This window comes from Athene cunicularia (genome assembly GCF_003259725.1).
Source record: "Athene cunicularia isolate RWA chromosome 20 unlocalized genomic scaffold, athCun1 chr20_part1, whole genome shotgun sequence".
NCBI lineage: Eukaryota > Metazoa > Chordata > Aves > Strigiformes > Strigidae > Athene > Athene cunicularia.
The window spans coordinates 8,292,328-8,309,705 of record NW_020799125.1 but is presented as its reverse complement, the minus strand read 5'-3'; the positions used below and the strand labels follow the sequence as shown (position 1 = coordinate 8,309,705).

Below are 17,378 nucleotides of genomic sequence, written 5' to 3'. Positions count from 1 at the left end.
GGGGGGGGGGGGGCTAGGTTAACCTGAACTACAAACAGGACTAGAACACCAGTTTTTAAGAGCTCTGAAGAAGTAAAAGATTAGATATCAAATTGATTGCTGTTTTTTTAAAGGAATAGTTTCTGAACTCTGTTTCATATGGAAGTTAGGATTTTGACAGATCTTGTAAACTGTCAAAATGTTTCACATTTCTTGGTTCATTTCAGCAGAGCCAGAATGCTTCAGTTAGATAAAAGATTGAATTCTGGGGGAGGTTAAATTTAGTTTAAATGTTTATATTACAATCTAATAGTTTCTAATGTACATTTCACCTAATAATTTGTATTTATGTTGTATAGTTTCAGCATTATCCACACTGAAAGTCTGATCATTACTGATACTTTTTTCCCAGTTTAATGGCACCAAAATTTCCATTGAACAAAATCTGGGAAATAAATCCAGATCTTGAGATGAGAATTTTCTTTGGAGAGAACAGTCTGGGTTTTGAGAATTTCTAATTGGGTTGGCTATTCTCCTTGGCTATCACCAGTAAAGAAATGTAACTTGAAGAAGGGGGAGGATATTACCGGAAAGAAAGGAGAAGGAGAATCTGGAGTGTAGAGAATGTAATGTAAACTCAGAAAGGACCAAGACATGAGAACGAGACTGGAGCTGTGAAGGTGAAAAGCTTAAGAACTGAAATACAGTATAACTGCTGCAGAAGCCATTGCCCTTCACTCTGTCAATGCTATTTTAACAATAACCAGTAGGTTCTAATAATGCTTAAGTTTTATAAGGTGGAATGATGCAAAAATTGTTACTAGGATAAGAAAGGAAGACAATGCACAGAGCACATGGGCTGCAAATCCTGAACAGCGACATGCTAATCTTCATCTCTTCCTCACTCCTCTATGCCCTGCATGTATTTTATGTTTTCTTAGTCTTCCACTTTCCCCTTTCTTGGCTTTGTATCATTTTTCACGTCACCCTCTTCTGCTTGGAATAACCTCACAATGAAAGTTGGCAAAGCCTCCTTCTTCACATCACTCCTGGAGACCCATCTGCTCCGGGAAGCTTTCCAGCTGTAAGAACTCTGTGTTTTTTCTGCACTGTATCAACTTCTGTCTTTGGATTGCACACTTCTCAGGGTGGGGACCCCATTACTGTCTGGCATATTTATCCTATCATATAGTGACTTCTTTCTTATATAGTCTAAATAATAGCAATAGTCAAGAACAGAGGCAAGTCACGCCTGTGACTCAGCTCTGCAGAGCAACAGGGAATACAGCTAACAATCAGTAATTGATCATACTTTCAACTTACAAAACTTCTGAATGGTCCCATTATAAAACCATAAACACAGAGGGACTCACCTGGATTTCCTCTTGCAATACACCAGTAGATTATCAAATAGAAAGAACATTCTCTCCTGGATGTTTCCTGCTGAGATTTTTAACAAAGTCCCTTGGAGTAAGAGCTGTGTGCAGATATCTGTCAGATTTGACCCCTGAAACACAGAAAAGAGATATTGTTTATTTTTAACTTTTTGTGTGTGTGTGTGTGCAATGAAGGATTTTTACTAAAACGCTGTTATTTTATCTGCATGTCATTAAACTGAAATAACTGATACACTCATAAGGAGGAAATGCTCAATTTCTTAATGTGGCTAAACACATCATGTTTCCTCTGGATTACAAACATTTTTCTGGAGTCCTCACACACCACAATAAATCTTCCCTATTAAACTCCAGGAGACTTTTTCCTGAAAAAATCTTTCACTCTCAAAGCAGCTGTATTATGAGTCTCTCAAGACCATTAGTCTTCCCTTCATACCATGAGCTATCATTGCAAATATCACAAGAGATGGCTTTAGGAATGCTTTATAAAAGAATGATGGCATTTCCTTAACACTGTAGCTCTGATACTGAGAAATGTCATTATTAACCATCTCTCTGTGAAGTCATCTCAGCAGTGATACATCTCTCCAACTCTTTCATTAGAAGTATAGGCAGGTGCTCTCCTTTCTGGAGCTCTAATAAACACATGCAAGTTAGAAACACCACCAAGAAAATCAGAGGTTGAGTCCTGGACACTGTGCTAGCTGTTATGTGCAATCCATTATATGCACTAGACAGAGACGGAAACAACGGAGCTTGGTGCTCAAGACACTTTAGCCTCTGAGGATGTACAGAAGCTGAAAAGCACAGCAGATCACTAAACAGTCACTCCCCAAACTGTTACTGAGATTATCCGAGGAAAAGTGATCATACAGTCCTTTAAATGAGGTCTTTAGGACCAAAGCAGTTGGGCACAAATGAAAAACAACTACAGGACTGTCCCAGGTTGCTCTCAGGACAGGCAAACTCCAAATGTCAGCACATTATGAATGCACAGCTGGGAATCTGCTCCTCAACTGTTTCATTGGCCAAACAAGATGGTTTGGCTAAACCTTAGGCACTAGCCTTAAATTCCTTGATCTAGTATTACTTGGAAGGTAGAAAAGCATCCTATCAATAAAGGTTTATTTTCAGAAAAAACACCCTGAGACCATGGAAACATTCACCACCTAACTCTGGATCATCTATTAATTTTTGCATTTGTCTTCTTTGTTAGGAGAACAACAACCTAGGGTAAGAGTAACTTCTTTCCATGGTCAGCATGCCGAGAAGGAGGTAAGTTAGACTATATGATCCACTGCCTTGAGTCTTACTGGAAAAGAGAACTAACTTTGGATTGCAAGACATTAATTATCAACAGAACTGCTTAATTTCCAGATGTCCATTAACCCTATATTCACAAATAATAGAAAAGATTTGTAAAACACAATTCATCCCACTAAAAGAAACTGAAGACCTCTCTGTGCACAGGCATGAAATCCTGCTCCATCTAGAAAGTCACCCTAGAAAGATCGGTTTGAATTATATTAGATATTGCATGCGTGATATTTATTGACTTTTTTTGAGGAAGGCGCAGTCTGTGACATCAAGCTATGCAAGGGAAATCACTCAATTGAAATCAGCCTTTCTAAATGCAATGCAGTCACTCTAAAGGTGTGAATGAAGCTTTGATTACACAGTTCTCTAAATTGAATCTTGACAGCTGTGCTGTCCATGTCATGCTTTTAGTTAACAAGGAAGCAGCTATACTTTAAAGGCTGCCAAGTATGCAATACCAATTTGTCTGTTCCACATATGTGTCTCATGTTCTGGATAGAATGATACAGGAACTAGCTAGATGAAATAGTTCCCTCTGCTGTCCCGATATATTTTTATTTTCTTAATCGCTCTATAGAAAGAGTTAACACATGACTAGAAATGTGCAGTTGTTAATTTGAAAATGACCTGTTGACCATTACTATCTCCAGGAGAAATCACTGTATCTCAGAATTATGACCCCAAAGGCCTGCTAACAAATACACAAATAGGAACAGACACCAACTGACTGTACAACATAAAAACATGCTCCTCATGTGGTTTGCCCATGCAGAAATCTAAGTTTCAGTGCACTACAACATCAAGTACTTAATTTTCCAAAAGTTACCTAAAGACAGCAAAAGCAATGAACTCAGTGACATCAGTAACTGAACTCAATCTTTGATAGACAGAGGAATCACTGGGTAAAATCTTCTGGCCTATTTTGTGCAGGAAGTGAAAGCAAATGATTGCAATGGTTGTTTCTTGCCTTGAAATCTAAGAATCTTTATTTTTCCATCAGACCCATCATGATGGTATCTAAACGCTGTTGATGCATTTCCTGTTTGTAGTTGACCTAGCTACTTTACATTTATACTGATTTGAGTTGTTTTTCAAAATAAGAAACAGAATAAGATTTACTTGATATTTTCAGAGACAACACAGAATTTCTCATCTTTCTAAGTGGGACCAAGCTGCTGGTGGTGGGAAGAAGAGACCAAACAAAAAAAGAAAACATGATGGCTGGCAGAACTGAAAATTACAGCTAGTTATAAAATGATTGATCTGCCTAAGAATTAACAAATATCTTGCACCTCATGCTGTTCTGTAACGGGGGTTTTGCTTCCTTATGCATCTCAGGATGGGAGAATTTGGGGATATGTAGCAATTGCTCAGTAAAAATAATGTACAAGGATGCATGAGGAGGAGCTCTCCCCGTAAAAAAATCAGTATATAATTAATAGAAACATCATAGCAACTTGTTCTTCACTAAGCAAACAAAACCACTGTATACAAATATTGGTCTTCTCATGCATCCTCTACTTTTCTTTCCTCTTTTTTTAAACTAATCTTTGTTTCCCAGAAGGATTAACCAGAATCAAATTGACTTGTCTGAGCCTAATCCACAACATACATCTACGAGGATTCTGTGCATTCCAAAAGAATGAATCTGAGCAGAGTTCATTTTGATGAACAGACCTCTGATTAAGCTGCAGGCCTTCAGCACCTTCCCAGATCTGGCCTACTTTAACATGTCCCCTCATTATAATCTGTCTCAAAGTGACTGACAGGATGATGTCAGCGTATGCTCAGTGTATGACAGCGATAGTGATGTTGTGTTAGAGAAGTGTATTGGTGGGTGGAGATGCTGAGGAAAAAATGTTGCACTGAGGAAATTGCTCTAAAAAACAACTACTGCTCTTAGTGAAGTTACAGATGACTCTCAAGAGCAAGAAGAAGAGACTCTGCAGAAACAAAATTATGTTACACTCTTCTTCATGTTAGAAATATTGGCGGTGGCACTGACGGCAACAGGATGGCAACAGGACCAGGTATGGACCATTGGGACAGTTGGAATAATTGCAAAGTCATAAAAACCAGTGAAACTATTGGTTTGGTTCAACAGAAATGTTAGATGAGGTAGAACCTGTTCCAAATTATGTGAACAAATTAACGTTTAACTTTATGCTGGGCTTCTTGCACACTCCCCAGATTCAGGCTACACTCCTTATAATTGTAAAATACTTGGTTATAATTAAGCTGATCTTCACTTCTTTTTGACAATTTAGATGCCTTGAATTAAAATAGTTGGAAGCTGTAGGCCTTGTCGATTGGTATGTATGGTATAGAAATGTATATACAGGGCACCAGTGTTTCAGAATCCACATTCATGCTAATAGAAAAGGGAAATTTTCTATTTCACAGGAGAGATGGCCATCAGATAAACTAAAAACAGGCATAAATTTGCCTTACAGACTTCCTTCTGCAGCCAGCTCTGTAGCTTACAGCACCGCATTGTTAAGCTAAATATTTAATTCAGCTATTGCAGCTTTCCATAGATATAAGTTAGAAGCCCTTCTCATTAGGAATAAACTGTGAAATACACCTGAAAGAACTAAAACCAGTTATTTACAAACCTAGCACTTTGCTCTAGAGTTACAATTCATAGGATCCCTAGCACTGTGAAGATAGGAAACCATCAGTGTCAAACTTCTTTACATGTACAGAAGAAAAAAATGCCGTCATGTTGAGCACTGGCCTATATCTGTGATGTATAAAGCTGGTTTTCCTCCTTTTAGTATGACACCAGAATAATTTAGATATGTTCCACAGCTTACTGGGAGGGAAAAACACTTCTTCCTTCTTGAAATTTTGAGCCAAGTGACCTAGATGACTTTGTTATGTATATAGTGTATATAAACAAATCTGAAAGGGTTTTCAGCCCCAGAATGTTGTTGTAGATAAGTTAAACCCTAAAAAAATCCCAGTAAGTTTGGATACCACTTCATTTATGGCATCATAGACACTTTAATAGTCATGCTTCAGGCTCCCTTCCTCTTGCCTAGATGACCCAGGAGTTGAATTTAACCTGAAATGGTTTTAACTGCTTCTAGAAGTCTTGCTATATAGAACATTGTATGACTTTGTTTGCTGAGTCTGCTATCCAAAAATTACACAGCTGGATATCTGGGTTGTTCTCACGTCTTTAGCTGGATGCCAAGAACATCCTTCAGGGAAAAAATGAGCAAGGTTTAAAACATACATGAAAGATAAAAAACAACCCAAAAGAGAGTCATGGAGAGCACCCAAGACTCCGAACATGAGGAAGTTTACATGACCTCTAACAAAATGTCCTCAGCTAAGAAATCCTCAGCTGGCAATGATCAGCCTCAACATTTTAGATGTCAGTCTCACTAAACGCCGACGCCAATCTCTCCATGAGACCATTTAACACCACTGACTCCCTATGGTGCACCTCCCAGAGGCTTCCAACTCCACTGATTCAAGGGCCTCAACTAAAGTCATCACAAGATAAGCTGCCAACCGTTTGCACACTTCCTGACTTCCCAGTATTTATACTAAGTGGCTCTTGTTCCAGATTTCCTCTTCCTCCAAGCTTCACAGTCTAGTTTTCTCCCTTCCATAACAAATGCTTCTACCTACATGTATCTTCCTACTGATAAACACATCACTAGAAACACATCCATGAGTAACTTAACTGAAGCAAACACAAATATACCAGTTGCTTTCTAGGGCTTACTAATCTAACCTTTACTTTTTATAAGGAAATCCATATGAAGCTAAGCAAACTAACTTTCAAAGCTCCCAAAAAATCTAAAGGCTTGTAGGAATGGAAAGAGAAACTTGTTATTTAGACCAGTCCTGATTTCATCTTCTAGACCTATTTATCCTTCAAAGGAGACCTGCTATTTGAAATTTCAGTCCACTCTAGCTTTAACAGTTGTCTTTCTTTCATAATCCCATTTGTTCTGCTACAATTTAGCAGCAGCCTGCACACCTCAAATAAACACTCAATTCTAAACTCAGAGTGATGCTACCCACACCTTCAAGGGCATTTACACATCATGTAAGAAACAGAAATCCCAGTACACACTGTGAGTCACTAAATTTCAGCCCATTAAACTGTGTAGTGAACTGCCTCCAGGGAGCTCACTAGTCCTACATCATACCTCCCATCCTTCAATGTGGGACTGCAACTGTTCAAGGGCTTCCAGTTTTTCCATCTGTCTCTTGGTCTCGTTGATATTTGTGCAGACTGTCTTCATGGCCTGTAATGCATTCTGGACAGCTGGGTGATCTGGATGCTTAGAGGGAGTCCTCTTAGCTAATTCCTTTAAAAAAAAGAAAGAGAAGAAAACATACAATGTAAACGTAGAAGTGGTTCATGGAAATGCACACTCATTAGACTGCAATCCCATAGGAAAATGCCAGAATCTTTGCAAAATCAGAAAACTGTGGACATGTTACTGTAGATGCTGTTCTCTGTTCTTCACCTGTGCAGGGATGCCTTTTTATATGAATGCTGCTAAATAGATGAAGCAATTGCTCACGTTAAAAATGCCAAATTAAGAGAGCTCAAGCCAAATACGCTTTGCTGTGTCACATGTTTGCTTCTAGAGTGAACCAAGGCCAAAAAAATTACAAGGTTACATAAAAAACTACACTGTCTACTTCAAAGACAAGCAGTGGACCACTGACCTAACCATGGTCTAGATGCTATTCCAGCCCCAGTGATGTGCATACAGTATTTCAGTGATGCTGAATCAGGCTCCTTCCATCTGATAAAAATTCTGCCTGTAGCATGTCTTATCAAGAACCACTAGAGCTATGGAAACAGGGTTTTCCATGAACTATGGCCTTACAGGAATAATACTAGACTGTACACCCCACCCACCAGATTTACAGAAATGATCAGGTGTTGGTTAATACCAACCCACAAGAAGCTTTAGGACCTAGGTTGTTTAGCTCTATAACCAACAGAGAAATACAACCAAAGCACAGATTCACCTAGGAGTGGAACTGCCCTCATGAGAAGCCCATCTCTTCCCACTGACCAAAGAGGGATTCCAGCAGGACAACTCTCCTAACTCAGATACCTCAGTGTATGGGGTGTCTGTGCCCGGGCACTGCCAGGGGGCTGCAGGGGCCTCCGAGGAGGGGCGGGGGGCTGCCCCGTGACAGTTCCAGCCGGCTCCGCAACAGACCCCGGCAGGGCCTGGCTGAGCCTGTCGGAGGAGCCAGTGGCGCCTCTGTGAAAACGTGTTCAAGAAAGGGCAAAACGCAGCAGGGCAGAGAGGAAAAATGTGTGAGAAACAGCCCTGTGAGCACCAAAGCCTGAGAGAAAGGCAGGGAGACTTCCCTGCAGCCCCTGGAGAGACCTGGCCAGAGCAGGTATCTCTCTGCAGCCCATGGAGAGGACCACAACAGAGCAGATATCCACACTGCAGCCTGTGGAGGACCCCACGTTGCAACAGGTAGATATTCTCTGAAGAGGAATTGGCCTGGAGAGGCCACGGAGGAGCCAGTTCTCCTGACAGGAACTGCAGACCATATAGGGCCCACAGGGACCAGGTTTGTCCTGAAGAACAGCAGCCTGTAGAGAGCTCACGCTGGAGTGGAGAAAAGCATGAGGATGAAGGAGCAGAAGAGGAAATGTTACACACTGACTGCACACCCCCATTCCTCACAACTCCTGTACCACCCAGGGCTGAGGGAAAAGTAGAGGAGTTGGGAATGCAGGAGTGAAGTTGAGCCTGGAGAAAAGAGTGGGGGTTGGAGGGAAAGTGATTTTGTTTCACAGAATCATCTAGGTTGGAAAAAGACCTTGAATATCATCTAGTCCAACCATCAAACTAACACTGATCATTCTCAACTTCACCAGATCCCTCAGTGCTATGTTAACCTGACTCTTAAACCCCTCCAGGGATGGGGACTCCACCACCTCACTGGGCAGCCCATTCCAAGGCCTAACAACCCGTTCTGTAAATAAATGCTTCCTAATATCTAGTCTGAACTTTCCCTGGCACAATTTGAGGACATTCCCTCTTGTTCTATCGCTTGTTACTTGGTTCAAGAGACTCATCTCAGCTCTCTGCACCCTCCTTTCAGGGAGCTGTAGAGGGCGATGAGGTCTCCCCTCAGCCTCCTCCAGACTAAACCCCCCCCAGTTCCCTCAGCTGCTCCCCAGCAGACCTGTGCTCCAGACCCTGCACCATCTCTGTTGCCCTTCTCTGGACATGCTCAAGTCATTCAATGGCCTTTGTGGAGTGAGGGGCCCAAAACTGAACACTGTAATCAAAGTGTGGCCTCACCAGTGCTGAGTACAGGGGCAAGATCCCTTCCCTGCCCCTGCTGGCCACGCTATTTCTGATGCAAGCCAGGATACCACTGGACGCCTTGGCCACCTGGGCACGCTACTGGATCATGTTCAGCTGGCTATCTCACTATCCACATATCTCAATATCCACATATTTTTTAACTGGCAATAAATCAAGTCAAGTCTGTATTGCATGTGATGGTAATTTGTAAGTGATGTCCCTGTCTTTATCTCAATCCACAAGCATTTATTCATCTTCTTTCCTCCCCCACCTCACTGAATAGTAAGAGAGTGGCTGGGTGGGCAGGCAGCAGCCAGGCAAGGTCAACCCACCACATGCAGATAAGCGCCTACAATCAGTCTGGGTGTCCAGAAATTGCAGGAAAATTCAGTAGCCTCTCATGTTTTTATGTGTCAGGAAGTATAATAATTTTTTTTTCAAGAAGGAAATTTACTTACAGAAGAGTAACTTGTCCAATGGCAAATCACTTGCAGAACGAAGACTTTCTGGCACTCAGTTCAGTGTTTTAACCTCCAAGACAGGCACATGGCAGGTGAGGAGGTGTCCCCAAAAGGCAAAGTGGGAAAAAGTGCTGGACTGGGAGAGAGGCCAAGAGAGCAGCAGGACTCTTTCCCAGATTATGTTTAGGAGGTTGGGGCACAACTTTTAACTAGAGAGATTAACACAGAGATTAACATCTCTGCTCTGAAAGAGTTCCTAAGAGACTCTGCTTCCCTTGATTCAATGCACAACAGCCCAGTTAAACACTGTCTGCTGAAAAAAAGCAGTTGCAAAACTTGGGACCTGACAATATTAACCAGTTTGGCAAAAGGGGTAACCACTGTGAACTCACAATTCACCATTTTTTAGACCAACAGCATTTTATAGTCAGCCACAATTGGATAAAAATACATTAAAGAAACCTTACCTAAGGCTGGTAATTTCATCTTGATATATAATATGGTGTTTAAGACCCACATTTTTAGATTGCCTGGAATATTTAACTTTCTCACTGTGTTCTGTTTTGCCTCAACATGTTATTTGCTTGTTTTAAAGTCCTGTGTCTAAAAAGCAAACTGCTGCTGAATTTCATCACTTTGCATGAGACACAAGAATGAGCCTGAATATAGCCGGAGTGCCTGCACAGCACTGTGGTCTGAACATAGCTAAATCCCTTCAACCCATAGTTCCCACAGCTAAGGGCAAAGACAGCCTGTTACAGTTGTTGTCCACCCAAGATAAGTGATTACAATCCCAGAATGCCTGTCATAGCCTCCAACTAGGCTTAGTCTGTGCTCTGATTCGTGTTTTGCTTCTCCACATCAGCATGTTAACCTCAGCAAGTGTCTCTTCACCACACAAAATTTTGCCATATTGGCGTTAAAGGTCCTTGTGCCATGCTATCTTGTTTGGTGCTGATACACTCTGATTTCAGGTATGATCCTGAGTACTACTAGGGCTTGCCTTGCCTGAGTTGGTCACACAGCCTGTAATACAGGCACTGCTCCTAAACTTACTTATGTCCACACAAAACCTCTAGATCAAATTAACTGGTACTTTTAGGCTCGAGTTACTTGGCCTGTCAGAGTGGAGGGATGTGTGCTGAAGTTCAAGTTCTGCTGAAGTTTGCATTAATTTATAGTGAATATAGTGGCTGCTAATCCAACCATTTTGCTAATCCAGACACTCTGGAAGTAGTTTTCTCTGCCTTAGTGTTTATTGATAGATCTACTCTACAAAGTCCTTTAGACAAGTCACCTGTAGCAGGTGACAGGTTTGTGCATACCTCGCTATACTTTTCCACTAGCAGGAATAACTGTAGAATAAACAACCAGACTTGGGGCTGTTCAGATACCAGCAAAATTAGAAGGCATATTTGAAAGGAGGAAGCTAGAGTTAAAAGCAGTACAGATTTGTTTCCACCTCTGCACAGACCTTCTCAGTGCTTCCTCTCTGCTTCCTCACACTGGCTGGAGCAAGATTTAATTCACTAGCATTGGTAAACTATCTTGAGACCAATGTTACAGAAATGCAAAGTATTTTAAGTATTTATTTATTAACTTCTCAGTTTTGCAGAACCTTTTAAAGTGAAATCTGCATCTTGAGATTAATCTACTTGGCCACTGAGACTCCTTTAAGTAATGCAAGAGACAGGTCTCATAAGAATCAAAATATGGCAATGGGAGGTGTACTCATTCCCACATAGACATAGTCTGGAGACAGAAAGACCCAAATGAATGAACGGGAATGTTGGTGTTTGTCCAGTGAAATATAATTACTCAGTTCTTTGCATAAATTTGGTATTTTGAGAATTTACTCATAGCTACAATTTCTCTTTTCAGAAAATGATAAATGAAGATTGACAATGGCTCTTGTCAGATGGATGACAGTGGAGATGGGTAATGTGCTGACAGCTGGGAAAACCATTAAGAGAGAGGAGTTAATGATCTTAAACTTTTGGTTGATTTACAGAGTAAGCATATGCACAGGAGAAAGAGGCTAGCTGCTACAAACATCAGTTGATACCACAAATGAAATTCCCTACGGAAGTTTTTACTCCACTTTTGCTGAAGATAAGGCCAAGAAAAGTAAGTGTTAAAAAAGAAAAGGCAGAAGAGAGGTGTTGCATTTTGGTTACACTAACCTCTGCTCCATGCTTCCAGAACAGAGTGCAGTATTTTTGCTACATGACTCTCATTAAAAATCCATGAAGTTCTGCAGCTCAAGTGTCACCCACACTGCTGTGGAAACAGACATGTATACACTAGCACTGTCTAAACATCCCTTTCTGAAATATCACCAAGACACAGTGAAAGAACTCTTCATTCACAACAGCCCTCTGCTGCCATAAACAGCATCTTCCCCACTCCCGCTAGCTGCCTGTGGTTCTGCCCAAGAAGCAGGGGAGGAGGCTGGAAAAGCCAGGGATGGTGCTGGCTGGGCCACTTTGTTGCTTCAACAGCATAAGCAGCATAAACAGTCAGAGAACTTGTCCCACCACTGTCTAGTCATAAGCCATCTAAGGAAGGGCCATGCTGCTTCGACACTGCCATTCCCCAAAAGAGCAGAGCCTAGCACTTCTGAAACACAGTGACGGAGCTCTGGGTACTTGTTTTATTTTAGTGACAGATTTATGATGTGTAAACTCTGAGAGCATCTGACAACATTTTGAAAGGCAGCTGAGAGACAGACCAGATGGCAAACCTTGGGTATGACTGTCTTGTCTTCCATAAAGCTCATATATATTGTTGTCTGGAATTACTATTTTATGTAGTGCAATTTGTGCACTAATGGAGATGGGATGAGGTTGCTGCCACTAGCAGAAAACTATTCCATGCAAAGAGTTTCTTAAAGTAATTCATAAAACACATTTACTGTCTAGCTACAAACTTGTTAATCCTTCAGGCTAACCAGCAGTGGAGAACAGAAAAGCCAGTATTTTTCACAGCCTCGATCATCTTCACCATTATCCTCCAAATCCTCTTTTTTTTTTTTAATAAAAATAAAAAAGTTGCAAAGCTATTCCATATCATAAGGCAGGGGGGAAAAAAACAGATATCTCTGTTCTTCAAAGAACTAAGACAGAAATGGGAACTGTGTCCTCTGGGCACAGAATTCTCCTTTTTCACACCTCTTTCACAGCTGCAAAGATTGAGGTTCTGCCACTCATAACACCTACACACAGAACACAAATCATCTTACAAAGATAGTAACAGAGCACTCCAAGACATCTACATCCAGCTGTAGTGTCTTCCTGAACAACATACAGAAGAGTAGGACATTGACATCTGATCTACTCAGAAATGCCAGGTTTTGATTATACAATGGAGTAAAATGATTTCCAACTTAAGTATTACAGTCTCAGATGCAGCTTTAAATAGCTTAAAGCTAAAAGAGTTCTGAACATTACAGAATCTAAATATAAGAACTAAATCACATAAGACATATCAGCTGCTCATATTTGTCTATTTGCTAATTGTGCTTAACCCCCAAGAAAACAAAGAAACTATGGGGAGAGAACTCAACAAAAAGAACATTACATAGGAAGATGTAAAGAGGTGGCAGGAGGTATGATGAGCAAACAATGCAGGCAGAGGAAACTAGAGGGTTTTTTAATGCAAACACAGTTTTAATGTTTCCTAGAAAAAAGGATGTTATTCTGCTTCACTGATCTTTTTTAAAATAGAAGTCTCTGTCATCCTTCCCCATGTCCTCCCTTGCCACACAAAAATGATTGTCTGTGTACTTAGAACTGACAACCCAACACATGTTTTGCAGCTGAAATTTACAGGTCTCTATTTTAAAAATTCCTTCCTCCTATCTTTATACTCCTGAGGCCACTCAGACATGGCTTAACATGGATTTTGCACAATGAATGTTAACATTGTGCATTGACTGGTGCAAATCATTGCTCGCCAAGCTGTCTTGCTTTGCACCACAAAGCAGTGCATACATAAAATACGTTGGTTACCTACTGAACAGTTCAGTATTGCAGAGATAACAAAGACAACATATTTCTTTGCTTATCAGTTCCAAAATTTGTGTTAATAAGCAGTTCAAAATGTGCTCTTTAAAAAAAAAAAAACAAACAAACCAACACACCACAAACACAACCAAACCTTTCTGTGAATATAAATGTTTCCAGGAGTTCTATATTTCTGAGTTTTTAATATTTGCTTGTATTAAAATTGATTTTCCACTTAAACTAACCAGAAAATAAATGTTACACTAGGCCCTGTGTACATGCCAATCATAGCAGGGTTTTTTTGTTCTGTATGCTTTTAAAATCTATGATTTATGTCAATGTTTCTGCAGGGTAAAGACTAGACAAGCAATGATAAATCAGTAAAACATTATATTCAATGTGCCATCAAATCCATGACACATGCTAAATTAAAATGTAACAAAAACATGTTTCCAGTTTTATAAATATTACCAGTTTTTTGTGATTATATATAAAAAGTGTGGAAGACAGAAGTATGATTTATAAATTGGCAGTGTTCCTTGCAACTCTAGGGTATATATAATTTTTCATGTTGTGCTACACAGAGTTGGATTTCAACCAAATGTCATGAATCTAAGAGCAACATCACTTTTCTTGCAGGAAAAAAGGAATTGGGGAAAGAAAAAAAAACACCAAACAACACACACCAACAAAACCCCAAACCCCCAAAGATAATATAAATCCAATTCTGGCCAATTAGAAGGTTCTGTTTCTTAAACATCTCTGAGAGGAATGGAGAGGGAAAAGAGCAACACAGTGAGTTAACCTTTCTTCATCCTGTTCTGTATCCACACCACTGGCTTCCCATCTTTCCCTTTCAAAACCCAGGCACTGCTTTTATTAAGGCCTATGTGTGCCCTACTGTTGGGCTTTCTGAGGGCTCAATCTGGTTAACTCAGCTTTTTGCATCCAGATTTTTCTTTCCCTCTTAGGGCCAATGAGTCTTCCACCACATGAAGTAATACACAGTTACTGCCCTAAATCGTCCATGGAGCTATGTACATTATGAGAAATTTTTAGAGGATCAGAGGTGGAATGTGCATTTCTGGCTGGAGTCTGAGCAATTCCTTAAGAGAACAGACATCAAAAAAGAAACAACCCCTGTGACATGCGCTGGGCTAGCAGGAGCCCATAGGGGAGCGGCTATCATGTGCTTCACATTCCTCCTGTGTTGGGAGGAAGGAGACAGAAATGACTGCTCCTAATCCCCACCCCCAATGGTGTGATTAACTCATGATCACCACTCCCCTAGGGTTTTCTTCTTGCTGACATAAATGCTCTTTATTAAGGGAAAAGGGCTATTTTTGCTCAGAGATTGGTTTACACAACAGCTGCTTCTACTCTTAAGTAGAATGGTTCACACTAATTAATACAGAGTCATACAATTATTACTGGTGAGACGGAGTTGCCTTAATCCAAAATGTTCTGCTAGAAATATTTATTTGGCAAGCTTTCCAGTGTACCTAAACACACTGGAGTGTTAAGTCATTCACACAGTATATGCTCTCAAGGCCTCTGCATCTGTTTGCTGCTTTTCTTTCTACCAAATTATCATGGCCGTCACAGCAAGCACAGTTCTGTTTTGTTCAAGACTAGTCCAAGCCCCTTTTTCATTTCTACTGAAATTTTATAATGCAGCTTATTGCTAAAAAATATTCAGAACTTCTATATTCCCAAATAAGACTTCAAATCACTCACTGAAGTTTCACAGCAAGAAAAAGAAGTGAAAGTCACATTAGAAAGGTTTCAGACTGGGAATAAAACTAATTTACCACCAAGAAATTCTGTACTAATTTTACTGCATTCTGTCTGAAGCAGACAAAAAACTGTATTACAGACAAAACTATTAATTTCATTACTTCTCTATTTGCACAGAGATTATGAAATACCATGGCTAGGTTTGAGTCCCATCCTTCAAACCACATGTAAGACTTGCAAATTAAACCAAACAAAAGCATCCAAAGTTTTAAAACTCAAAGAACACCCCCCCCCCCCCAAACCAAAAAAAAACTCAACCAAAACCCCTGTTTACTGTCAGCCACTCCAAAGCTGCACTGTTTGGTTCACAAAAAATGGAAACTGAATTTAACAGTCACCATCATTTGAATCATTGTTCTGTCTCCATCATTTGTTTGTTCAAAAAAACAAATAGCTTCATCAGAGGATGAGAAAAGGGAAGATTACCAATTGTAGAATGCCTTACTTTATATTGGAGACTATTTGTAATATATGCTTACAAGGTATCTGCACTTGGGAAATATTCCAGTATATTATTCCTAATTAAGTAACCCAAATTAATTTCATGCTAGATGCTATTATTCTGAAGAAGAGTACTCACATATGGTATTAATAAAAAAATAGTTATAATATTTTAAACATGTGCCTTACCCTACTAATTTAGGTTGACTTTCAAACATGCACAAGTCTGAATTACTTTGTTCATACTATCTTTATCAAATCTAGCTACTTAGCTATACTAAATACTTACGTTATAACAAGGTCATATCAAAGTTACCAGAAAATATGGATGCTCACAAACTCTTGCTAAAAGCAAAGTAAAAGATGAAAGTAGGATAGCTCCGGTCTATGACTTTTCTAATCAGGCGGAATACAATAGTATCTGTTTGCCCTGGGAATTAGATAAAATAAGATCCAATCCCCATGAATACAAAACAGCTATTTCAGGAGCAATAACTGCAGTTCAGTAGCAAAGGGAGAGCAAACACTTAATTTAAGGGTCGTGTTATTTTTAAATCCCTTTTTTTCTTGCTTGCTTGGAGAGTTGCTTTTTCCTGGTCAGCACTAAGAGAATCAGCCCGTGTTTTCCCTTAGCTGCTCTCAGAGCTAAAACATTTGTGCCCACTCCGGTAATTTTGTGCTAGCAAGTATCAAACAAGTCTTGAATGGGAAACAATTTATTCACTATGAATTCACTACCTTTGAGAACCAGCATCAACTACACTTTGTAATGATCACAGATATTTTCTGAGCTGAACAACCCCTAGTAATGGCATAATCTCACTCACTGAGTCAGATTTGATGCCTAATCAAAATTAAATTCCTTTCAGCTTTTTCTTAAAACTTTTATTTCCTGTCCAGGAAATTTCAAGTACTAAGCAGTGTGTGATTTGTATCAGGCTGTATACAGAAAAAAATCCATAGAAAAATGGAACACAACACCACAAGACACCTCCTCACAGCTCCTCCCGTTCACTCCCTTCAGGGCTATTTGGTCAACAAGAACACATGGGTCTGGGGCAGCCCCATCACAGCCAAACACCAGAGTCCCCGCCCCAGCAGGAAGGCACAGTGTTGGCATCAGAGGACAAATTTACCTTTATTATATCCCACTGTGCCTTGAAGGCAAGAAACACTGTTTCAGTCTTAGCCTTGCTGGTCTTGGCTTTGGCTTTCAAAGAAAGGACGTTTGTGCCACCAGGCCTTTTGACACAGACAACTGTACACATGTGAGAAAGTGGAAACCACCAATTTATTTCCACAGGCCAATATTTGATCCCCAGAGCCCAGTGACTAGAGTTGCTGTTGAATTTCTGAATGTCTTTTTTTTTTTTTTTTCCCCCACTACCCCCTTCCAAAACAAAAAGACAAGCAAGATAAACTGGTCTGTTTGTAGCTCTTCCAATCCTCAATACTCTCCTAAAGACCTGCCCTAGAATGGTACAGAGGAATGAGAAAATTTAAACTGAAGAATAACAAAGTGTTATTGCATTGATGGTGCTACAACCTTGTAATCAAAGGTGTACATTTCTTTTAGGTGTGTTTCTGTAGCCAGCATCCTGATAGCATTTGAGTAAAATCCCTGAGATTTCAGGAAAGTATGTAGTATTGGCAGGTTGTGCCATT

At 40.1% G+C, this 17,378-nt stretch overlaps 1 protein-coding gene across 1 annotated transcript in view; it reads right to left on the bottom strand.

Annotated features, from left to right (window-relative positions):
* PREX1 (phosphatidylinositol-3,4,5-trisphosphate dependent Rac exchange factor 1) overlaps positions 1-17,378 on the bottom strand; it is a 104,424-nt gene that overhangs the window by 67,520 nt on the left and 19,526 nt on the right. The window contains exons 6-7 of the mRNA XM_026862329.1: positions 6,863-7,024; positions 1,353-1,486 (exon numbers count right to left, since the gene is read on the bottom strand). Coding sequence (XP_026718130.1) covers positions 1,353-1,486; positions 6,863-7,024 — 296 coding nt within the window. The remainder of the gene's footprint in view (positions 1-1,352; positions 1,487-6,862; positions 7,025-17,378) is intronic.